This window comes from Rhinolophus sinicus, chromosome 15, assembly GCF_057876585.1.
Source record: "Rhinolophus sinicus isolate RSI-liver-muscle chromosome 15, RSI-T2T, whole genome shotgun sequence".
Taxonomy (NCBI): Eukaryota; Metazoa; Chordata; class Mammalia; order Chiroptera; family Rhinolophidae; genus Rhinolophus; species Rhinolophus sinicus.
The window spans coordinates 87,085,809-87,110,385 of NC_142515.1; the positions used below are offsets into that span (position 1 = coordinate 87,085,809).

The 24,577-nt window shown below is 53.4% G+C and overlaps 1 protein-coding gene across 5 annotated transcripts; it reads left to right on the forward strand.

Moving 5' to 3' along the window:
- Positions 1-1,845: 1,845 nt before the first annotated feature.
- Positions 1,846-24,304, forward strand: PKN1 (protein kinase N1). Of its 5 annotated transcripts, none has more exons than XM_019746115.3 (23): positions 1,846-2,096; positions 3,094-3,158; positions 6,206-6,509; positions 7,776-7,927; positions 9,270-9,405; positions 11,929-12,074; positions 12,390-12,603; positions 13,321-13,515; positions 15,326-15,435; positions 15,527-15,670; positions 17,474-17,549; positions 17,639-17,780; positions 17,856-17,949; positions 20,457-20,536; positions 20,613-20,688; positions 20,783-20,874; positions 22,138-22,314; positions 22,498-22,560; positions 22,682-22,758; positions 22,968-23,110; positions 23,375-23,482; positions 23,570-23,650; positions 24,027-24,304. In XM_019746115.3, the coding sequence occupies exons 2-23, from the start codon at positions 3,102-3,104 to the stop codon at positions 24,228-24,230; spliced, it is 2,871 nt and encodes a 956-aa protein (XP_019601674.3). In that variant the 5' UTR covers positions 1,846-2,096; positions 3,094-3,101; the 3' UTR covers positions 24,231-24,304. The 5 variants fall into 5 exon arrangements, with proteins under 5 accessions (XP_019601674.3, XP_074194196.2, XP_019601676.2 ...); XM_074338095.2 differs by having other exon boundaries at positions 17,639-17,771; XM_019746117.2 differs by lacking the exon at positions 3,094-3,158 and having other exon boundaries at positions 1,857-2,096.
- Positions 24,305-24,577: the final 273 nt, after the last annotated feature.

Below are 24,577 nucleotides of genomic sequence, written 5' to 3' on the forward strand. Positions count from 1 at the left end.
GTCCTTGGTTTCCAAGTTTCAAGCCTGGAGTGTGACTCTGTTTCCAGTGCCATCAATGTCCCCAGCGGGCATTGATAAATAATCGCTGAGTAAACGAATGCCGGAAGGTTGGAGTGAGAATTTGGCAGGTTTCCCCCGCTCCATCTGGGAAGACAGCCTGGAACCTAGCAGGCAGCAGAGGGCCCATCCCTGGACTGGGTGGCCCAGTCCTGGGCTGGCTCAGATCCTTACTCTGCCACATCCTCCCATCTGTAAAATGGGTAAGGCTAGAATTAGAGGAAGACACCCTATTCCTCAGGGTAAGGGCCATAAACATCCTGGCTCCATAACTGGGATTTGGGTATTTTCTTTGAGCCTCAGTTTCCTCACCTGTAAATTTGGAGCAAAAGAACTAGGTCAAAAGGGTTATTTCATTCAATCGATAAATATTCAAGGAACAGCCAGGAGGCCAATGTGGCTGGAGGAAGTGAGCAAGTAAGTGGGAGGTGGGAGGAGAGGAGAGGGGAAAGTTGAAGGGGGTCGCGCTTAGGACTTTGGTTTTTACTCTGAATAAGGTGGGAGCCATAGAGGGTTCTAGGCAGAGGAGGGATGTGAGTTGACACAGGTGTTCACAGGGGCACTTGGCCCGTTGTGGGGGAAAACAGACTATGAGGTTGAGGGCAGAGCTGAAAGACCTGGGAGGAGGCGACTGCACTGGTCCAGGTGAGGGAAGACTGAGACTGGACCCCGTGGGGGCCCTGGGAGGGGAGAGAAATTGGCAGATTCTGGATTGGTATAATTTCTCCTTCTCCTTCTCTTTATTTCTCTGTTAACCCCCTCCCCCAAGAGTCGCCCAAAGAAAAAAGGGAAAGAGAAAACATCGTGCCCTGGTCTCTGGGACAACGCAAACCACGCACAGCCGTGAGACACCAAGGAACCCGCAGCTCTCTGCACTTTGGTGGGTCCCAGGAGGGCGCCAGAGTGCAGGCACCACCGCAAGGGAGCGCTTCCCGCCCCGCGCCAGGGACTGCGGTTTGGTCCAGTCACCCGCTTGAAAGGGAGTCTGAGGTGGGCCACGAGCCAAGCTGCACACTCCAGACTCCCGGAGACCCTGGAGAGTCGCCGCCGAGGCCTCCACCCTCTGCTTCCTCTTGAGCAGGAGTCTGCATTTATGGAGCGCTATTTGCATACAGCAGCCCAAAGAAGAGGCTGATCCCCATTTTACAGCGGGGAAAACTGAGGCTCGGCAGCCACAGGACCCATGTGGCCCACAGCGAGTCAGTGATGGAGTTGCTATTCAACCCCCTTTTCATAACAACGGCAATAATAAAAATGACAGCTAACACTGATCGAGCGCTTACTGTATCGAGCACTAGGTCCGCAATATCTTATTTTATCAACACTTGAGGGGTGAGTGGGTAAATTCTGTTTCATAGACGAGGCGCTCTTAGGGGTTTGGGGCTTCCCCCCAAGGCATGAGGCGCTGGGATTTGAACCCAGATCTACCCAGAGCTTGTCTATAGGCAATGGGGAAGTTCCCGTGCCCTTTAACCCGGGCCCCGTAGGCCGAATGGGTCTAGGAGGCCTGAGTTTCCAAACACAGAGGGATAAATTGGGTTGTGAGGGGTCCCAGGAGGCCCAAATGCCTCCGCTACTCCCTGCTTTAACGGGGCTCACTCTTTTCGGGTTCCCGCGCTCTCAAATGGGGTACTTCTGTACAGAGTGCGGATCCAGAAGGGCGCGGGGAGCAAACAAGGTACCCGTGGCTGCGGAGAGGGGACGCCCGGCAGGCGGGACCCCGCAGCCCCGGGGGCCGCTGGGAGACCCGCCCCTTGGCCCCGCCCCCTCCCCGGGCGCCGACCTCGGCGGTCACGTGACGGGCCCGGCGGCCGCTGGGGCCGGAGGGCGAGGCGCGCGGGCGCGGCGGCCAGGCCAGGCAGGGTCGGAGCCTAGCAGGCCGGAGCGGCCCGCACGCCGGGCCTGGGTCTCGCCGTGCCCGCCCCCTTCCCTCCCTTCACGCCCCACACGGGGCGCACGCGCGCTCCTCCAGCCGCCCCTCCCTCCGCGCGGGGACCCCTGGCGGGTGGCGAGAGGACATGGCCAGCGACGCTGTGCAGGTAGGTGCACCTGCGTCCGCAGAGCTCCATGGCCGCCCGTCACCGGGGAACCCCGCCCGCGCGCTACTGTGGTCCCCAGAGGCCAGGGCGGGGGGCCTCCGGAGCGCCCTGTACTCCTTCCCCGGGCCGGTACCTGGAGCCCCAGCACGGCCCGCTTCTCGGCAGGTGGAGGTACTCACGGTGGGGAGCGGGGAGGTCCCGGAAGCCCCCCCGCACCCTGAAGCTCCGCCCCTCCCCGAGAATTCGAGGGGACGCAGCGGAGGCGCGACTTCGGGTGTCTGAGGCTAGTTGTGCGTCCCGGTGCCTGTTGCCCCCGACACTCGCCCCCCCCTCAGCGTTCGGTTCCCAGCAGGTGCCGTTCCACCTGGTGCAGGTGCCTGGCACGGTGCCTCAGGAGGCGAGGAGGCCGCCCGGCCCGTGCCCTTCCCCCTCACAACAAAGCTCCAGCGGTCCCCGCCTCCAGACTGAGCTTTATGAGGGTCCCGACGCCACCCAGATTGGCACCTGTTGGCGGAAGTGCCAGAGTCACCTCATTAGGTCTGGGGACGGGGGATCCACACGGCCACCCTCCGGGCTGTCAGGTGGAACCCGATCCCAGGTGGGGAGTGTCTGGGTCAATAGGCTGGGCATTCTCTCGGACCTGGAATCCTACCTGGGCACGGGTGGCACGCGGGGTCAGCCCTCCGCTCCCCCACACACATATGCACACACACAGGCACAGGTGACTGGTGCAAACCTGCCTCCCAGCCAGATGCTCCCTGTGCCACCTTGTGGACATCACGGTCCTGAACTCATCTCCCCCGGCTATGACAAGCAGGGCTAGGGTGACTTCTGACCTATGGTTCAGTGACCCAAATCTGATACATGTCCTGTGCCCACTTAGTACCTCACTATCCCTCCATTGTCCTGTGGTGCTGTGTAACCGGGATCTCATCTCCTTCTGCACCTGCTCTCCATCCCCTCTGTCTCCCCCATGTCCCCCTGTACCCCACCCCAGTCCTGCTGATGGCCTGCCAGCCTTGCCGAGGAGCTGGGCGTATCTGGTGTTGCAGATCACACAAGGTCAGACCTTGGGGCTGGGGAGGGCCAGGGTTCCTTTCTCTCCCCCCAGCCATGGGAGGGCTTTGTAGGAATCCCCCAGTGCATGCATGTGCTTGGTGTGTACCAGACCTGACCCGGATGGAGGCTGTGATTCCTGGAACGAGGCTGGACTTGTGCCCTGGTTCTCCTTCCCATCCCTTACCCTCTTCCCTCCCTTCCCCCCTCCTGGTCATTCCTTTCTTGTGGCTGCTTGGGCTTGCCACTCTGTCCCTCTGTCCCAACGTGTGCCTGTCTGTTCTGTGTCCGGCAAGCGGATGTCCTGTCCAGATTCCGGAAACGCCCAAAGCATTGAAATCTCCGGACATGGGGGTCTAGATCCCTGGCTGCACTTGGAAGAGGGGGTTTCTGGGAGGTGGACCCTCTGAACCTGGGTCTCCTGCTCCACAGTGAGAGGTGGGGGGGAGCAGGGATTCTCCAAGGCTGGACCAGACCCCTGATTCATAGGTTCATCCTGCTGGCCCACTGGTGACCCCTGCCCCCTGGGTAGGAGTGAGTCACTCCAGGGAGGAAAACCCAGGAGGCCAGGCTTCCCTCCATCCTGTGTTCGGCATATTCTCAGGCCTCAGCTGCTAGAGATGCAGCCAAGGGCGCCTGCTCCTCCTCTCTGCCTGGACCCCCATTTGAGCTGGCCCTGCTCCTGGCTGTACACCCCTGCTCTGCCTGCTGGGGATGGGGTGGGGCTGGGCAGTGGGCAGGGCTGGTTGGGAGCAAGTAGTATTAGAAGACCCTGGGTTTAAATTCTAGCGCTGTCACTTCCTCACTGTGTGTCACTTCCTCACTGTGTGTCCTGGGCCAGGTGCCTTTGCCTCTCTGAGCCTCAGTTCTGACAGCAAAAGAATGGGACTAAGAGGGTGTTCATGGTCGGGAGGATGTAGACCCGGCAAATGCTCTGCAGGCAGGACTGCCATGAAATCTTTACTGGTGGTCATGGTCAGCAGCCTAGGGTGTGAGTTTGTGTCCTCACAACTCAGGGTTTCTCAGCACTATTGACATTCAGGGCTGAATCATTCTTTGAGGTGGGGACTGTCCTGTGCACTGTAGATTTTTGAGCAGCATCCCTGGTCTCAACCCCCTAGATGCCAATAGCACCCCCTCCCCACCCCCAGTTGTGACAACAAAAAATGTTTCTTTATCTTGCCAAATGTCCCCAGAGGTGAGCAGGTGTTGAAAATTGCTTATTTTACCTCTCTGAGTCTCAGTTTCCTCACCTGTAAAGTAGGGGAGAATAATGACAGCTGCTCACCATAAAAGTAAGGGGTTGGTAGGATTGGGGGAGGTGAGGCCCTTGGCCTGCAGTAAACCCTCCCTGGGGGCAGCTGCCTTCAAGGTTGGTTCGGGAGCCAAGAAAGACTTACTTCATCTGTGAAATGGGTTCTTGCAATTTGAGGAGAGTGCCTGACAACCTAGCCTGCACTAGGATTCTGGGCACTCCTGTTTAAATCCTGGTTCTGCTTCTTGCTGGCTGTGGGACCTTGGGGCAAGTTATGACACTGTTCTGGGCCTCAGTTTCCTCATCTTGAAAATGGGGTGATAATAGCACTCGCCTCGTGGACTTAATTAGTTGACCTGGATGCAGTTTGGAGTAACTGCTGTTATTACTAGTCATACTTGAGGTTTAGAGAGCTGCTAGTTTGCTGGTCTCCAGTGCTGTGGGTCATGGTGTGGGTCTCAAGGAGGTCCCTAGGCCAGCCTGGCACCCTAGGTCCCCAAGCTGTGGTCAGAAGCAGTGGCACCCAGAGAAGAAGCCGGAAGTTGGGACGGCCTGCGTCTGCAGGCAGGGGCTGGCCCATGTAAACACTCCTGGGCATTTGCATATTTGTGTACACCTATGTTCTGTGCACACGCTTGTAGGTGTATGAGCGTGTGCTTACCCCTGAGTCAGCCCCAGGAGCTTGTATACACTTGGGGGAGCCTGCCTTCAAGTCCACTGAGACGGAGGCTGAAGGGAAAGGTCCCCTAGATGCCTGAGAGCCCTGGAGCTGGCCTGGCGCAGGGGTTGCTGGGAGCTAGCAGGAAAGAGGAAGTGGCGGGTGAGAGGCCCTGGCAGGGCCGAGGTTCAGGAAGAGGGCGGGGTGCTCAGCCAGGACCCAGGATGGCGGAGGCTGATCCCCCTTTGGACCAGGAGCTGGAGGTGGGAGCTGGGGACCCTGTGGGGGGAGGGCAGAAGGACCCCAAGCAGCAAAGGCCTGAGGTCCTCCCCTCGGTACCCTCAGTTTTGGACGGAGGGGAGGAGATGGGTTGGGGTTTTTTGTTTGGAAGATGAAACTATCTGTGTCCTTTTGGGGCTCCCACGTCAGAGAGATAGAGGAAGAAGGAGACAAAGCTCTGATCCTTAGCGTTCCTTTTGTAGAGGATGAGAGGAGGGGAGACAGGGCCTGTCCCCGGGACCTCCTAGATTGGGGGTATAGCAGGAGAAAGATTGGGCCTGTCCCTGAGACCTCTTGGTTTGGGAGTAGAGCACAGGAAGATGTGACCTGCCCTCAGCACCTACTAATTTGAGGCACAGCAAAGAGGAGAAGGACTCGGTTCTCAGGACCCTAACCCCGTAGTTTTGGGGGCAGCAGAGGCCTGCCCTTGATACTTCCTTGTTTGGGGAGCAGCAGGGGAAAGGTGGGGTCTGCCCTCAGGACCTTGTTATTTGGGGGGTCAATCGAAGAGAGACAAGGGCCTATCCTTGGGACCCCATAGTTTGGGGGGACAGTGGAAGGGAGATAGGGCCTATCCTATGGGGCCCTATCTTGTTTGAGGGGCACAGTGGTGGGACAGTGGGGCCTGTTCTCCAGAATCCCACTGTGTAAGAAAGAGATGAAGGGAGATAAGACTGTACCTATGGGATCCCTGGGTCTGAGGAGACAGGGACAGGGCCATATCGCACCTCCCAGTTTTGGGGGTCAGTGGACGTGGAGCAGCTCCTCTCTCAGGAGTCCCAGGCCATGAGGAGGCCAGGCCTGGCTGGCCGAGTGCAGCCTGCATCTTGTGTCCTCCTGACCATGCTCTGTCCCCTGCAGAGCGAGCCCCGCAGCTGGTCCTTGTTGGAGCAGCTTGGCCTGGCGGGAGCAGACCTGGCGGCCCCCAGTGTGCAACAGCAGCTGGAGCTGGAGCGGGAGCGACTTCGGCGAGAGATCCGCAAGGAGCTGAAGCTGAAGGAGGGGGCTGAGAACCTGCGTCGGGCTACTACTGACCTGGGCCGTAGCCTCGGGCCGGTGGAACTGCTGCTGCGTGGCTCCTCGCGCCGGCTCGACTTGCTGCACCAGCAGCTGCAGGAGCTACATGCCCACGTGGTGCTGCCTGACCCTGCGGCCACTGCCCACGGTGAGCAGGGCCTTCCCCGGGGGAGGTGAGATTTCGGGGATGCCACAGCCTGGGGGCTCACCCACGGGCTCCCAGAACGAGGCCAAGCCTGTTTCTACTGATCCCCAGAGAGACACGCTCAGTCAGACAGCCTTTGGCTTCAACACACGAGAGCAAACATCGAAACCAACACCCAGACAAAGGTAGACATGGTCACACCAATACCCAGACAACATCCAGAGGCTGACAGTGTCACACAAGTACCCAGACACACAGTCAGTCACACCGATACCTGGAAAACACCCAGGGTCTTAGACACTAAGACCCATCCGAACACCCAGAGACTCAAGAGTCACCACCACACCCAGAGACTTCCATACTGCCACCGAGCACCCTGAGAAATACACAGTCACACCAGTATACAGACAGCACCCACTCTCATACATAGTCACACTAGCCCCTCAGAGATTTACACACACGCAGCTGCCCAGCTCTTCCAGATGTATCCTATCCCATCGATAGCCAAAGACTTATACCTACCATGGGACAAGGCCTGAAGATGCAACACCACTTACACCATCACCCAGCCCTTCCGTCCACATAGGCATATCAACAGCTAGAGACCTACGCTACCATGTCAACACTCTGAGATAGTGAGAGAGTTCAGCCAACATCCAGAATCTCATACAGTCACATCTCCACCTGGCGTCGCCTCCATAGTCACACCACTCTCCAGAGAGTTGCATAGAGTCGCGCCAGCATCCAGAGACATAAAGGTCTGGCTATACCCACACCCAGACACTCAGGTACAGTCACGCCAGTGCTCGAGATCTGAACACATAGTTGGAAATGCATGCATAGGGTTGCCCCGGCACCCAGAATCTCACACAGTCCTTCTAACACCTGGCATCTCACATAGTTACACAAGCACCTAGGGAGACACACACGCGCTTTGCCATGCCAACACCCTGTGGTTTGCAGATATAACCACACCCACACCCATGAGCTCCACATAAGAATTAGGAGCTTCTGTCCACAGTCCTATCAACACCAAGGACTCACACACGCCTGGACACTTGCCCACGCCTATTCCTGCTCATCCTGCCCCAGCCCTGAGGGGGTGTCCCGAGGGGGTTCCCTGTGAGGGAAAGAGTGGTTGGACCTTTGGGACCCTGGTCCGGGGGCAGAATCCAGGCTGGGCAGAGGGCAGATCCTCTCAGCTGGGCCGACCTCCCGGGCAGATGGAGGGGAGAGCCCTGGTGACTCTGTCTCACCCACCTTCTCCAGATGCCCCCAAGTTCCCTGGTGAAGGTGGCCCGGCCTGCTCAGCCACCAACCTGAGCCGTGTGGCCGGCCTGGAGAAGCAGCTGGCCATTGAACTAAAGGTGAAGCAGGGGGCAGAAAACATGATCCAGACGTACAGCAACGGCAGCACCAAGGTGAGGGCACATGCAGGCACGCCCATGAGCAGGTCACGAGCCGGCGGCGGGGGAGGAGAGGTTGACGGGGCTGGGAGGCAGGACTGGGGTGTGGGCAGCTCCTGGGGGTGTATGGGAATGGGGTGACTGGGGGTGCTGTCAGACAGACATAGCAGAGACTGTCTCCCCACACTTAGTCATCCCCTGGAGACTTAAGGGCAGCATGCAGCCACTCATTGTGGTGGCGTCTCTGGCACGTGTCCGCACAGTCATTAAATTCACACCCAAAGATTGGAGTTGTCGTACGGACACACAGCCCAGTCATACCACCACCGGGGACGTCACAGGTCTGCACCGACACCCAGAGATGCTCACACAGACAATCACAGTCAGACCTGCTGCTAGAGACACTTTCTCACACTATTGGAAGAGCAACCATGCTCGTGTGTGTGCACAGACACGGCTTTTCGTGTGAGGACACAGAGCACACAGATTATTCTACCTTTTATTGAGCTGTAACATATAGACATGACATGCAGAAAACTTAAGTGTACAGCCCAGTGAATTTTTACCTATGTACACAGCACCCCCATCAAAATCCAGAACTTTTCCAGTCACCCAGAAATTTCCCTCCTGCCCCTTCAGTCATTACCCAGGCTTCCATCACCACAGGTTAGCTTTGTCTGGTTTTGAAACGCAGCACAAAGTAGTGGAAAAATCCACAACCAGTTTCCAGCACTTGTGCATACACAGGGTCCTGGGCTATGCCCAGTCATTGCCATACCTTGAACTGCACACAAACATTTGGAGCAGGGGGCGGGGAACACGATCCAGACATACAGCAATGATAGCACCAAGGTGAGGGCACATGGACGCACCTCTACGTGCCTGCACGCCCCTGCACACTTACAGCAGACTGGCTCACACACCCACCCAGTCACCCTTGGAGACTTACCCACGTGGCTACAATCAGGGCTACACCTGCCATGGGACCACTCACCTATGTGCACATTGTGCTGACAGTTGAGGCAAATACAGTGCCCGCTGGTGCCAGTCATGGCCCTGAGCTCTACGTATAGATCAGCTCCTTCAATCCTCAGCCCAATGGAGTCGGTGCTCCTAGTACCGATCCTATTCCTGCAGATTGAGGAAATAAGCCCAGAGAGTTTAGCGGCTTGCCTGAAGTCACATAGCTGTGGCAGAGCAAGGATTCAAGGATTTAAGCAAGGATACATCACCCCTCTACATCCAGAACACACCGATACAAGCACTGTTACCTGGTTGCTCAGGGCCAGCAGGGTGTGGACATCAGGGCTGGTGGTGGGACCCCAGCTCTCCCGTTATGGCCCATCTCTGCCTCCAGGACCGGAAGCTGCTGCTGACAGCCCAGCAGATGCTACAGGACAGTAAGACCAAAATTGACATCATCCGCATGCAGCTCCGCCGGGCACTGCAGGCCTGCCAGCTGGAAAGCCAAGCAGCCCCAGATGAGACCCAAGGTGAGCCCTTCGCCCTAAGACAGCCTAGCCTGCCTTCCGCCTTGCAGAACTTAGCTCCCAGCCCCGTGGGGGGATCTCTTTCTGGGGCAGGAAGTAGGTGCTGTCACTCACTCTGTGACTGGAACCTATTCCCAACCCTCTCGGGGCCTCCGTTTCCCATTTTGTTCCACTCATGGTTTGTGCTAGGTCAGGTATTGGCAAACTACAGCCCACAGGTTTTGTAAATAAAGTTTTATTGGCACATAGCCATACCTATTCACTTACTATCATCTAAGGCCGATTTTACACTGGGATAGCAGAGCTGAGTAGTAGCAACAGAGCCTGTGGGATCTGCAAAGCCAAAAATTTACTCCCTGGCTCTTTGTAGAAAAAAATATTGCAGATGCCTGGACCAAGTGGTTGCTTTGTCATGTTGGCTCCCGTTGTGTAGAACCATGGGTGTCCACAGAGTGTGTGTCTCTGTATGAATGCCTGGGAGTGTCTCAACCCAATTGACAACCTGAATTTGTGACCGGGTCTTGATGTATTGTGTGCAGGTGTAACTGTGTCTGTCCTACCGATGTCAGTGTTAATGTGACATTGGCTGTGGGGACCAGCAGTTGTGTGTATGCCCTGGTATTAACTATGGTAGTTTCTGTGTTACCATGACAGATAGAGGAGTGTCAGCTGTTGGTGGGTGTTAGGGTGTTTGGGCTGCTATGACAGCACCACAGACTGGATGGCTTATAAACAATAGAAATTTATTGCTCACAGTTTTGGAAGCTGGAAATCCAAGATCAAGGCACTGACAGTTCTAGTGTCTGGTGAGGCTCACTTCCTGGTTCATAGACCATCTGTGTCTTCTCACTGTGTCCTCATGTGGCGAAGGAGCGAGGGAGCTCTCTGGGTTCTCTTTTATAAGGGCCCTAATCCCATTCATGTGGGCACTACCTTCGTGATCTAGTCACTCCCCACAGGTCCCCCCTCCTAATACCCTCACACTGGGGGTTGGGTTTCAGCATGTGAATTTGAGGGGGACACAAACATTCAGGCTGTAGCAGTGAGGCTTGTAACTTGGAAGACAATGTGTATGTCTTTGGGAGGGAAGTGTCAGTGTGACTGTCCATGTGATTGTCTGTATTGGGAATACCCTCATGGGTTTCTCAGTGACGATATGTGATGGCATGGTCACATCCATTAGCCTAGGGGTGATATCGTGACCTTGGGGGTAGTGTGACTTGGTCCCTGTGATGTAAAAGTCTCAGCGAATTGTCTGAGCACCATGTGACAGCAGGCCTAGAAGCAAGAGTATGACTGTGTCTGTAAGATGACACATGCCTGTGAATATCAGGGTTCCTCTGGCACTATGTCTATTATTGGTGTCCAGGTGAGTGCTATACAGTGGTGAGTGATAGCATGACTCTGTGACTGAGTGCCAGGGCCTGCGTCTGGGTCATTATTCAGGACAGTGAGACTGTCCCTGGAACCTACAGCCATGGAAAAGTATGACCATGATCTCGTGCCTCTGGGTGACAAGTTTCCTACACTTGTTTGACAGTATGTCCTTGTACCTATCCCTGTGCCATTGGGTGACTGGCTGTGTCTTGTGTCAGGCTATGATTGTGTTCCTGTGACTTCACACTGGGTGTGACAGCCAGCCTAGTTCCCTTCGACATTGGGTCTTCATGCCTGTGGGTATTGGTGACACTGCCCTGTCTGTGTGACAGTGTGATGGCTCTCTGTGCTTTCTCTGTCTCTGTGCTTTGCGTGGCAGTGTGATTACGTTCCTGTGATTCTCCCCGGGCTGGAGGTAGAGTCCTGGGAGTCCCGCCATGGTGTGACTGTGTCCCATACGCGTGTTTATGTTTTGTGATCATGTCCCTTGGCACCTGTGACAGTGTCCCTTTGCTGGAGCAAATCGAGTTATTTCTAGTCTTCTGCTCTTAGAAAGAAGGCTGCCATGAATAACTATATTCGTATGTCAACTGCTGAGGTGTTTCTATGGGATACAGTCCCTGAAATGCGATTGCTAGATCAAAGGGTAAATACATTTATGATTTTGACAGATACTGTATGGTCAAATTGCCTCCATTGGAAGGTAACTTGTATTCCCATCAGCAATGAATAAAAGTTACTTTTTAAAAGAATGTGCCCCAGTGTCTGTGTGACTGTATCCTTGTGGCTGTCCAATTATCCATGGTGTCCCCGTGACAGTCCCTCACAACATGTCTGTCCCTGAGCCTGTGTTGACAGCGTGTCTGTGTGGATTACATGACTGCCCTGGGGTGACAGTCTCTGTCCCTGGGACCATCCTTGTGGTGCAGTATTTGGATTACAGACTGGGTGGAAGTGTGGCTGTCTTCCTGCAGGTGACAGTGTGACTGTCACTGTGACCGCACCTTGGGAGAAAGAAGCTTGATGCGTGTTGGTGGTGAGAGTGTGTGTGGCCAGTGCCTGTTCTTGTGGATGGCTGTGTGTCTGGGGCTGGTGTAGTGAGACCTGGGTCCCAGAATGGCCTCACTGCCCCGTGTCCCGCGCCCACAGGGAGTCCCGACCTGGGGGCGGTGGAGCTGCGCATTGAGGAGCTGCGGCACCACTTCCGAGTTGAGCACGCGGTGGCAGAGGGCGCCAAGAACGTGCTGCGCCTGCTCAGCGCTGCCAAGGCCCCTGACCGCAAGGCGGTCAGCGAGGTGAGGGGCGGGCCCTCGGCGTGTGTGCCCGTGTGTGCCCCTTGGCAAAATGTGGGTCGTCCCCATAGAGGGTCGGGTTGGGGGTGCTCAATGAAGGGGCGGAGCCTTGACCTGGGAGAGCCATGGTGAGGGATGGGGCTTCACCAAGGGGCAGTGCTTCGGTGGGGCAGGGTCTAGTTTTCCGTGAACTCTGGAGTAGGACCAAGATGGTTTGGGCTTTGGGACCTCCAGGGAGAAGGAATCCCAGGTGGGACTTAGTCTGGGGAGGGGTACCCCCATCTGCGCCCCAGCCCAGTCCCTCCCCTCCCACTGCAGGCCCAGGAGAAGCTGACAGAGTCCAACCAGAAGCTGGGGCTCCTTCGGGAGGCGCTGGAGAGGCGCCTCGGGGAGCTGCCCGCAGACCACCCCAAGGGGCGGTTGCTGCGCGAGGAGCTCGCTGCTGCCTCGTCTGCAGCCTTCAGTGCCCGCCTGGCAGGGCCCTTCCCCGCCACGCACTACAGCACCCTGTGCAAGCCCGCGCCGCTCACAGGTGGGTGCTGATCTTCCCCACACAAACCCATCCCCATAGCTCTGGACTTCTGACCCCTTAGCGTTCCCTAACCCAGACTCCCACCCCATTGTTCCCTCTCTTCTTCATTCACTCCAACCCCCTAGCATGCGCCCCGTTTCCCCAGGCCTGACACCCCCCTGGACCTGGACTTCCCGCCTTATCTTGTCCTCTGATTCTGGGTTCCTGACCCCAATCCTCCATTCTCACTTTCTCCACTCTCCCCACCTGGCCCTGTCTTTTTCACTCAGAACTCCCTTCACTCAGAACCCCCAGCCCTGAACCTCTGACCCTGCCCCCTCAGGCCAGCCCCCCTACCCTCCTTAGATCCCTCAGCTACTACCTCACCGGACTCAGCCCCTGCCTCAGACCACATATCAGGCCTCTGAATTCGACTCTGCTCCTCCTTGCCTGGACCTCCAGCCTATGCCCTGAACCTCTGTTCTGTCCTTAAACCCCAGCATCCAGAGTCCCTCCCTAGCCTGGCCTGCCTCAGCCTGACCCCCTCCCCCTTGTCCCATATTTCTCATTTCTGGGTACATCCATCCATCCATGCCTCAGACCCCCTGCCCCACCCTGGTTGTTCCTCACCAACTCCCACTTGATGCTGGCTACTTCTGTACATGCCCACTTCACCTGCGGCCGCCTCCCCTTGGCCTGCCCCAAATGTGGTCCCCTCTGAGCCAGATGCTCCCTCAGGGACCCTGGAGGTGCGTGTTGTAGGCTGCAGGGACCTTCCAGAGACTATCCCCTGGAACCAGTTACCCTCGACTGGGGGGCCTGGAACCCCTGACAGCCGAACCCCCTTCCTGAGCCGCCCAGCCCGGGGTCTTTACAGCCGAAGTGGAAGCCTCAGTGGTCGGAGCAGCCTCAAAGCAGAAGCTGAGAACACCAGTGAGTGGGCATCAAGGGCCTGGAGGGGTGAGGTGGGGTGGGAGGGTCCTGGGATGCCCCACATTTGTGACACCAAAAACATTAGTACATTACACCCATTAGGATAGATATGAAAGATGAAACAAAATACAACAACAGGTGTTGGGGAGGCTGTGGAGAAATTGGAACCCTTGTGCTCTCTTCGCGGGAAACAACTGCTGTGGAAAACAGCATGACAGGTCCTCAAAAAATTAAACATGGAATTCCCACATGACCCAGCAATCTCACTTCTGAATATCTACCGAAAAGAGTTGAAAGGAGGGTCTTGAAGAATATTTGCACACCTATGTTCATGGCAGCGTGGCTCACAATAGCCAAAAGGTGGAAGCGACTCAGTTGTCCATTGATGGATTAATGAATAAACACAATGTGGTGTATCCACACAATGGATACACCTTTTTATTCAGCCTTAAAAAGGAAGGAAGTTCTGACACCCGCTACAACATGGATGAACTTGAAGACATTATGCTGAGTGAAATAAGCCAATTACAAAAGGACAAATACTGTGTGATTCCACATATGAGGTATCTAGAGTAGTCCGATTCATGGAGATGGAAAGAACAGTCGTTCCCAGTGACCGGGAGGTAGGGATGAGGAGTTAGTGTTTAATTGGGACAGAGTTTCAGGGTTTTTTTTTTTTTTTATTTTTATTAAAGTTTATTGGGGTGACAATTGTTAGTAAAGTTACATAGATTTTAGGTGTACAGTTCTGTAATACATCATCTATATGTCACATTGTGTGTTCACCACCCAGTCATTTCTCTTTCCATCACCATATATTAGAGTTTCAATTTGAGCAGATGAAAAGAGTTCTGGAGATGGATGGTGGTGATGGTCATATAACTGTGTATATATACTGAATATCATGCAGCTGTATGCTTTAAAATGATTATAATGGTAAATTTTATGTGAGTCGACCACAATAAAAAAAATAACTAATACATATGTACAAAAATGTATGTATCAAAGTTGAATAATGATAGAGGTCAAGAAATAGTACTCTCTAGAAGCCCCCTCAGGTTCCCTCCCAATTCCAGCCCCCTTGTCTGTCCCAGAAGTAGATACTCCTCTGACTTTTATGGTTTTTTGCTTTTCTTTGTAGTTTAAGCACCCATGTATGCATTTCAAATCAATATAGTTTAATTTTGCCTGGTTTTAAGACATCACATATGTGGAATCATACAGAATATATTGCATGGCTGTGGCTTCTTTCATTCAACATTGTTTGGGAGACGAATCCACATCATTGTGTGAAACTGTAGTTCATTCATTTTTACTCCTGTTTAATAGTCCATTGTCTTAAACTGAGCCATATCAAATTGTTGTCTTTTTTGTTTTTCTAGGTAAAAAAAAAAAGTTGAATATTAGCAATTTCATGGTTCAGCTAATAAGATTATATTATGGTTTATATATTAATTCTCCTGTTAGTGGACAGTAAGCGGTTTCTAGTTTGGGGTCGTAATATAAACATTATGTTTATGAATCTTCCGATGTATACCTGCATGCGTTTTTCTAGGGTAAATACTTAGGAGTGTATTGCTGGAACTCACGTGTAGAATAAAAGTGAATTTGGATTCCTACCTTACACCATACACAAAAATCAACTGGAAGTAGATTAAAGGCCTTAATGTGAAAGGCAGAACCATAAAGCTTTGTCAAGATTGCATAGCAGAATATTATGATAGAAAAGGAGAAGATTTCAGTAATAAGACATCAGAGATATCCCCCGATCCCAGCATTTCCTGACCTTCCCACCCCTATCCCCTTCCAGGCGAGGTTAGCACGGTGCTCAAGCTGGATAATACAGTGGTGGGGCAGACATCCTGGAAGCCATGTGGCCCTAACGCTTGGGACCAGAGCTTCTCCCTGGAGCTGGAGAGGGTGAGCAAGTTTGGGGGATGATGGGGCATGGAGGGAGGGGGGTTCTGGGCCTTGGGCACCCCTAGTGATGGCCCTCTTCTTCTCTCTTGAGGCACGGGAACTGGAATTGGCTGTGTTCTGGCGGGACCAGCGGGGCCTGTGCGCCCTCAAATTCCTGAAGTTGGAGGATTTCTTGGACAACGAGAGGCATGAGGTCCAGCTGGACATGGAACCCCAGGGCTGCCTGGTGGCTGAGGTATAGCCCGACCCCTGACCCTGAGAAAATGTTCCTGCATCTCCTGCTCTCATAGAAAGGGAAGATGTGTTTTTCATTGGTCTCGAAACCTTGGTAGAAAAGTACATATAATTAGACACCTCAGTGACACTTAAGCTGGGATTGGTTTTGTTCTGATGCAAGATAAAAGAAACAAAACAAACAAACAAAAAAACGGAGCATTTGAGATCCTGCCTCCCAGCAATTGTCGTCAGTTTTGGCTCAAATAAACTCTTATAAAAATTCAAACAATAAAAAATAAAAATTAATTAAAATCACAAAATTTTGTCAAGCCAGAAAAGGAAAACAAAACTTGGCAACACGTCATGGCACATGGCAGCATATGCTACCAGAGCCACAGTCGAGTAGAGAAAGATTCCATCCTCAATGGTGTTAGGGTTCAAATCAGGGTGTATCACCCTCAGCACTATAGACATTGGGGGCTGGATGATTCACCGTTGCAGGGATGTCCTGTGCACTGTGGGGTGAGCAGCGTCCCTGGTTTCCACCAGGGATGCCAGTAGCACACCCCCAGTTTTGACAGCCAAAAATGTCTCCAAACATTGCCAGTATCCCCGGTTCGGGAGCCCATAGTCTGAACAACATTCCTAGCTGTCCCCTGGTAGTATGAGCCACGCCCTGTTCTAATGACTTCGCTAATTAACTCATTAATCCTCACAATAACCCTAATGCACAGCTGACGGGAGGCAGCTGAGGGGCAGAAGACAGTCACTGGTCCCTTCATTTAGCCACAGTTATCCTCAAAATCTCTTTAAATTTGCCTCTAACATATCCACATGCCCTGTTTTATGTATATATACGTATCTCCCCACATCCATCTCCCTGTGTGGAAATTGTTACGCGATCTCATAATCCAGGACCGCTGCCAGAAAGGGGAGAGAAGGGCTGACTTCAGTGGCAGGGTGTGAAATTGTTCTTCCATTAGGAACTGTCAAAAACCAAGCGAGAAGGTGGTGGGTGGCCCTGGGGGGCAACTTTTGAAGGCTTCTAGGTTTATCTCTAGAATTTGATTTTGTTTTATGCCTCCCCAAAACACCATCCAGTAGAACGTTCTGCAGTTCTGTTGCAATGAACCGACCATAGTTGTGTTCTAATGTAGAAGGAAATGTTTTATGTTGACATTGTCCAATATAATAGCTGCCAGCCACTCGTAGTGTAGCTAGTGTGACGGGGGAACTGAAGCGTTAATGTTACTTAAATTTTACTTCATTTAAATAGCCACATGTGGCTAGTAGTGATTGTATAGATGCACATAAAAGGACACAGTTCTGTGGCTTCAGCACCTTCTGGAAGGTGTGTTGGAGTTGGGAGAATTGAGCTAGACCAATGGTTACCCCACCTGGTCGGGCACCAGCATCACCTGGACGGCTTACTGAAACACAGACTGCGGCTCCCCCCACCCCCACGCTGTGTTTCTGATTCAGTGAGTCTAGGGGTTGCGGCGCGACGATCTGCATTTCTAGCAGATCCCAGGTAATGTTGATCTGCTGGTCTGGGACCACCCTCGGGTTTGCTAGAGTTGAGTGTGCATCTTGTGGGGTCAGACCCCCTTCCCACCCCTCGAGGAGGGCCTGAGTGCCTGCTTCTTATCTTTCCGAGATGGCACTTTAGGAGGTGGCCCTGCCAAGGGATGGGTGGGGTTTACAACCCCTGAATACAATGTGATGCCTCCGTGATTGGAACCCGCCAACCATGGCTGTGCACACCTGTGCTCCTAAGGGCTTCCCCACCCTTAGGTCCTCACCTGATGGCCCCTCTCCACAGGTCACCTTCCGCAACCCTATCATTGAGAGGATACCCCGGCTCCGACGGCAGAAAAAAATCTTCTCCAAGCAGCAAGGTGAACGGATAGGTCCCGGCAGGGGAGAGGCCAGGGGTCCTGGTCTCCTCACCAGGGTGAGGCCAGGGTGACACTGCCCTGTCCCCCAGGGAAGGCGTTCCAGCGTGCTAGGCAGATGAACATTGATGTGGCCACGTGGGTGCGGCTGCTTCGAAGACTCATCCCCAATGCCACAACCACAGCCACATTCAGCCCTGGGGCTTCTCCTGGACCTGAGACCCGGTCCACAGGGTAAGGAGGGCAGGTCCTGGGGGTCACTTCCCAGGGTGCTAGGTCCCAGACATACCCTCCTTTTTTGTGCCGCAGTGACATATCCATGGAGAAGCTGAACCTCGGGACTGACTCAGACACTTCCCCCCAGAAGAGCCCTCTGGGCCCTCCTTTCAGCCCATCGAGTCTGGTGAGCATCCCCCTCCTTCCCCCTCGGCCTGGCTAGGCAGCCTCAGGGGCCTCGTTCCCAGCTCAAGGCCCAGAAACCGCCAGGAACTTCTTTGGGTCACACAGCACGCCTCTGGGAGAACCCGGGTCCAGTTTTGTATTCTGGATAAAAATGTTAGCTCAAGAGCCAGGCCTCCTGGGTCCCCATCCCTGCTCTGCCACCTCCTAGCTGTGTGACCCAAACCAAGCTGCTTCACCTCTCTGTGCTCAGTGCCCTGTAAAACGAGTATGTTTAAAACTCATGTGGGTGATAGAAGTCAAGATAGTGGTTTTCTCTGGTCACAGAGGGAAGGGTTGGTTATAGACAGGAGGGAGACACCAGGGAGCCTGCCTGGTGGTGGGAGTGTACTGCACGTAGGTCAGAGGTCAGCACACTTTTTCCAGAAAGGGCAATATAATCAATATTTTTGGCTTTGTGAGCCCAACAGTTCTAGTCATAACTATTCAACGCTGCTGTTGTAGAAAGCAAGCCACACGATTCTTACGTACACAAATAGGCATGGCTGTTTCTGGGAAAACCTTACTGATGGACACTGAAGTTTCAGTGTCATGTCATTTTCCTAGATCAGGAAATATTGTTTTGATTGTTTTCCCATCCCTTTAAAGACCATTCTTAGCTTGCAGGCCAAACAAAAAAACAGCATTTACCCACCCTGCCTAGGTGATGGGGACCCGGATGGACACATGTGTGACAGCTGGTCCCTTCACCTACATCACTGAGTGCATTTTATATCTCTTTTTTTAAAAATGAAAATAATATACCGTGTTTCCCCTAAAATAAGACCTAGCCAGACAGTCAGCTCTAATACATCTTTTGGAGCAAAATTAATATAAGACCTAGTATTTGTTACATTATATTATGTTATATTATATTACGTTATATTATATTACGTTATATTATATTATGTTACATTATATTATATTATGTTACATTATATTATATTATGTTACATTATATTATATTATATTATGTTATGTATGTTATGTTATGTTATGTTATATTATGTTATATTACGTTACATTATATTATATTACATTATACTATATTACATTACATTACGTTACCTTACATTACATTACGTTACATTACATTACATTACGTTATATTATATTACATTACGTTACATTATATTACATTACGTTACATTACGTTACATTACGTTACGTCACGTCACGTCACGTCACATTACATTACATTACATAGACCCAGTCTTACAGTAAAATAATACCGGGTCTTGTATTAATTTTTGCTCCAAAACATGCATTAGAGCTGATTGTCCAGCTAGGTCTTATTTTCAGGGAAACGGGGTGTGCTTCATGGCATTGAACTAAATGAGATACCTCATTATATGAGATGAGTTTGTTAAAAAAAAAAAAAAAAAAAAAAATCCAAAAGTTTAATAACACCAATGGGTGGAGAGGATGTGGGAAAACAGGCAGCCAGTGTGTGTGTGGGGGGTGCCAATCACTGCATCCCCTTGGGAGGGCCTAGCTGGATGAGTTAAAAATGGACACTGTATTGACCCAGAAATCCCACTGCTGACATCTCTGCTGGACCTTCATGCACATGCACCAGTATGTTCACTGCGGCAGCTTTGTGTGGGCTAAAGAGTGGATACAACCTCAGGGTCAATCCATGGGAACCAGAGCTAAACAAATGACAAAATGGAATAGTATGCAGCTGTGAAAATGAGTCCGGTCTCGTGTGCTGGCATAGAATGATCCAAGACAGATTGTCCAGTGGGAGAGGCAAGATTGGAATATTGTCAATAGTGGATGCAAGAAAAACTTGGAGCTTGTACCGGCCCTTTTGTTCGTGTGGGTATGAAATATATCTAGAAAGATACTCAGGAAATCATTCACAGTGGCTGGCTCTGGGGAGGGCAGCTGGGGGGGGAAATGTGTCAACCTGTTTGCACTGATTGAATTTTTAGAACTATGTCTATAGTGAAGGATGATGGACCAGTAGGTGATTTTTTTCCCCATAAAAATATTAATTCTGATTATTTTTAGTACATATACATGTGGTATAAAAGTGGCTCCAAAGGACTAATACCATTAAAGGGAATAAGTAGGTAAATAATAAATTATGTTTACAACATGCAATGGGCTGGGGAGAAAAATAAAGCAGAGAAGGGGGACAGGGAGTGTTGGTATTGGGGGGCCCTGTTAGTTATTTAATCGGGCAGTCAACTGACCGCCTGCAAAGATGACATTTGAATAAAGGCCTGAAGGTGAGGGAGGAGCTGTGCAGGTGTCAAGAAAAGAGAGTTCCTGGCAGAGGGAACAGCCCATGGAGAAATGCCTGGTGTATTCAGGGCACAATGAGAAGAGTTGTTGCTGGAGGGGAGTGAGCAAGGGGGCGAGTGGGAGGGGAGGTGGGTTTGGAGAGGTGACAGGAGTCTTAGTGGCTATTTGGTTATGGGATGCTCTGACTTCCCTCACTCTGACCCCCTCTCTCCACCACAGAGTTCCCCAATCCAGGAAACCACCACCACACCTGTGTTGCCTTCAGAGACCCCAGAGACCTCAGGTCCCGCCCTGTGCAGGTGACACCCCTCCCCCATTCACCACCCACCACCTGTGCCCGCTATCCCTGTCCCCACCAGTGTCCTTTCTCCACAGCCCTCTCAGGAAGTCACCCCTGACCCTAGAGGATTTCAAATTCCTGGCAGTGCTGGGTCGGGGTCACTTTGGGAAGGTGAGATGCGGGCAAGAGTTTGGAGGGCTGGCAGTCTACACCCCTGGGTCCCTGGGCTAGTTGCTAAGGCCACCCCTGTCCACTGCGGTTCCAGGTGCTGCTTTCTGAATTCCGGCCCAGCGGGGAGCTGTTTGCCATCAAGGCTCTGAAGAAAGGGGACATTGTGGCCCGAGACGAGGTGGAGAGGTGGGGACTCTGCTCAGATCCTCTGAGAACCTCAGTCTTCTTTTCTGGGAAATGGGAGACAGAGCAGTTCATCTCACAGTTATTAAGCTAGTATTCAATACATAATAACTCTTAAAAAACACCCACTCTGCACTTTACATTCATTAACTTATTTGTTCCCCATGACAGCCCTATGGAGTAAATACTGTTGTTATTGTTCCCATTCTGCTAATGGCACAGAGAGGTTGAGCAAGTTGCCTGAGGTCATGCAGCCAGTAAGCAGCAGGCCCAGGATTCAAACCTAGAACTCAGGTTCTGAAGCCTGTGCTCTTTTTTCTTTCTTTTTTTTTTTTAAGTAGGGCGCAGCTGACAGTGGCCCCTACAGGGTGTTATAGCACCACACTCTAACCAACTGAGCTAACCAGCCACCCTGAAGCTTGTGCTCTTAATGGCACCATTGCACTGCCTCTGCTTTGGGGTCAAGGCCCTCGGATCAAGTCCTACCTCTGCCACAGATATGCTTAGAAACCCTGGGGAGGCCCTTCCGAACCTCAGCCTCCCCATCTATAAAAGGGGAATATATAATAAGGCCTTTCTTGTAGGGTCATCAGGTGGATTAAATGAGAGGCTGCATCTAGAGAGTCTGCACAGTGCCTGCCCCCTGTAAATGCTCAGTAGAGGCACTGAGATTGTCCCCAAGCTTCCTGACATCCTTTTGTTAATCAGGCCCCCAACTCAGACAGGCTTAAGCAAATAGAGGAATTTCTTGCTCTGGATCAGAAAAGTCCAGGGGTGGCTGCCTTCAGGCATGGCTATATCCAAGTGCTCACGTGATGTCTGTCAGTTCTGCTTTCCTGTGTATGGGCTTTGCTTGCAGTCCCCTCATTGAGGAAGAGATGCCCCCCACCCCAGCAGTTTAAGGCTCACCCACTAACTTTAGCCATTCTTTAATAATTCCAGCAGGAATCTTGAGATTGAGCCCCACTTGCTCTGCTTCCTCACTCCTGAACCAATTCCTGGCCCGGAATATGGGTTGCTTCAATCAGCCCACTCCTTCCAGTTCTCCAAAGGGAAGTTGGGGGAATGTTACTGGCATGATGGATTCTAGGTGCCTGTTTAACAGACAAGGCTGCTGAGGTTCAGAGACATTAAGCAGTTTGTCCAAGGTTGTACAGCCTTGTGAGGCCCTCAACAAATATCCGATGATTGAGGATTCTAGGGAGTGTGAGAGTCAGGGGTAGGGATCTGCTGTGCTCTCTGACTCCTGCCCCCCATCCTGCCTAGCCTGATGTGTGAGAAGCGGATCTTGGCAGCAGTGACTAATGCAGGACACCCCTTCCTGGTGAACCTGTTTGGCTGTTTCCAGACACCGGAGCACGTGTGCTTCGTGATGGAGTACTCGGCTGGCGGGGACCTGATGCTACACATCCACAGCGACGTCTTCTCCGAGCCCCGTGCTGTGTGAGCCCAGCCCCCCTGCCCCCTGCACCCTGCTGCATCAGCCCCCTGCCCGCTCCTGCCCCTGCAGGCCCCACCTCCCCCCAGCTCCTGGAGTTTGGGGGGACAGGTGAGCTTTTGAGGATGTGGCAGCCAGGTCTTCCTTGTCGGGAGGCCCAACTTCCTCACACCATCTTCTCTCTGCAGCTTCTATTCGGCCTGTGTGGTGCTGGGGCTGCAGTTTCTCCATGAACACAAGATTGTGTACAGGTGTGTGCGTGCGCATGCACATGCTCTTGCACGCGTGCTCTGCCCACTGCGGGGCCTTCAGGCTTCAGGCAGGGCCCCGATCCCCACTCATCCATCTTTACATTCCCCCAACCCCTCACAGGGACCTGAAGTTGGACAATTTGCTCCTGGACACCGAGGGCTATGTCAAGATCGCAGACTTTGGCCTCTGCAAGGAGGGTGAGGGGTGGGGCCGGGATCTGATGGGCTGGCCTCTGGGGATTAGGCAGGGGGTGGGGAAAGGAATGGAGTCCCCAACCCTACCCAGGTTATCTCACACCCCCACCCTTGACCCTGGGACAGGGCCAGCTGGACCACGCAGTATTTGAGCTGGGCTAGAGCTGGGACACTCCCGCCCCCAATAATCTCACATGACCCTGCTGTCGCAGGAATGGGCTATGGGGACCGGACCAGCACATTCTGTGGAACCCCCGAGTTCCTGGCTCCCGAGGTGCTGACGGACACATCGTACACGCGGGCAGTGGACTGGTGGGGACTGGGCGTGTTGCTCTATGAGATGCTGGTGGGCGAGGTGAGGCTCCAGGCTGCCCCCACCTTGCCTGTCCCTGGGTTGGCATTGGAACCTCTGTGTGCCCAGGGATGGGATCAGAATCTGCCTCCACCACATGCGTGATCAGGGGCGGGTGGCTTTGCCTCCCTGTCCTCAATTTTGGAATCTATGAAATGGGGTACTACCTTCCACAGAAGTCCCAGGTGGGGCTGGGTGTGGTGTGGCCAGAAGAGGGGCCTAATGCACCTGGGTCTCGGGTTCTGCCCGCATTTTCCCTGTTCCCAGTCCCCATTCCCAGGGGATGATGAGGAAGAAGTATTTGACAGCATCGTCAATGATGAGGTTCGCTACCCGCGTTTCCTGTCAGCGGAAGCCATCGGCATCATGCGCAGGGTGAGGACCCTCCAAGCTGGGGTGGGCCTGGGGAGGGCCTCTGGGGCCCAGAAGGGGAAGACTGACACAGTGCCCCCTTCCTCCCAGCTGCTGCGGAGGAATCCGGAGCGCAGGCTGGGGTCCAGCGAGAGGGATGCGGAGGATGTAAAGAAACAGCCTTTTTTCCGGGTGAGGATCTCCCCCCACCCAAGGGCCTGGCCACCTCCCCTCAAGACCTTGTTGCTTAACCTGTAACATTGTCACCCCGTTTCTGTCTCCTTCGCTCACCCCTGCTGACACTCCTACACTGACATCTACTCCAGGCTGGCCTGGTGGGAAGCACTGCCTTCTGTATGAGCCCAGGCCCTCCCCCCCACTGACCACCAGGGCCCCCATGCTCACCCCGTGAGCCTTCCTGAGCTCCCAGTCTCCTACTTTTCTCCTCTAACTTGTGACTCGTTAGGCTGATCCCCACAGACCCAGGCTAGATGGGGCACACGGGGCTTGCCCCGCCTGCGGTCTGTGCCCCAACCCCCACCCTGATCTCTCCCTTCTCTCCCTACAGACCCTGGGCTGGGACGCCCTGCTAGCCCGGCGCTTGACACCGCCCTTTGTGCCCACGCTGTCAGGCCGCACGGATGTCAGCAACTTTGATGAGGAGTTCACAGGGGAGGCCCCCACACTGAGCCCGCCCCGCGACGCGCGGCCCCTCACGGCCACAGAGCAGGCAGCCTTCCGGGACTTCGACTTCGTGGCTGGGGGCTGCTAGCCTTCGCCCCTGCCCCTGCCCAGCTGTTCGTAGTTTTTAAAAATGCCTTTGGGGTTTGCCCCCCGCTCCATGCATCCCCGGCTTCTTGTGTGCAGGAATAGGGGTGGTGATCAGGGGTGGGGAGAGTGGCAGAGGGCGTTGGGAGTGCTGGGCAGGCGCCTTGGGTTATGGTGGAGGGGTTATTTGAAGAGGGTCAAGGGAGGGTGGGGACTTGGGGCTGTCTCTTTGGTGAGGAGCTGGACAGGCCACGGTGGGAGGGGTTTCGGAACTGTTCAGGGATGTCGGCAGAGGCAATGATGGGCTGTTGTTTAGGGTATGACCTTGGGGCTATGTTTGGGGAGTTCAGG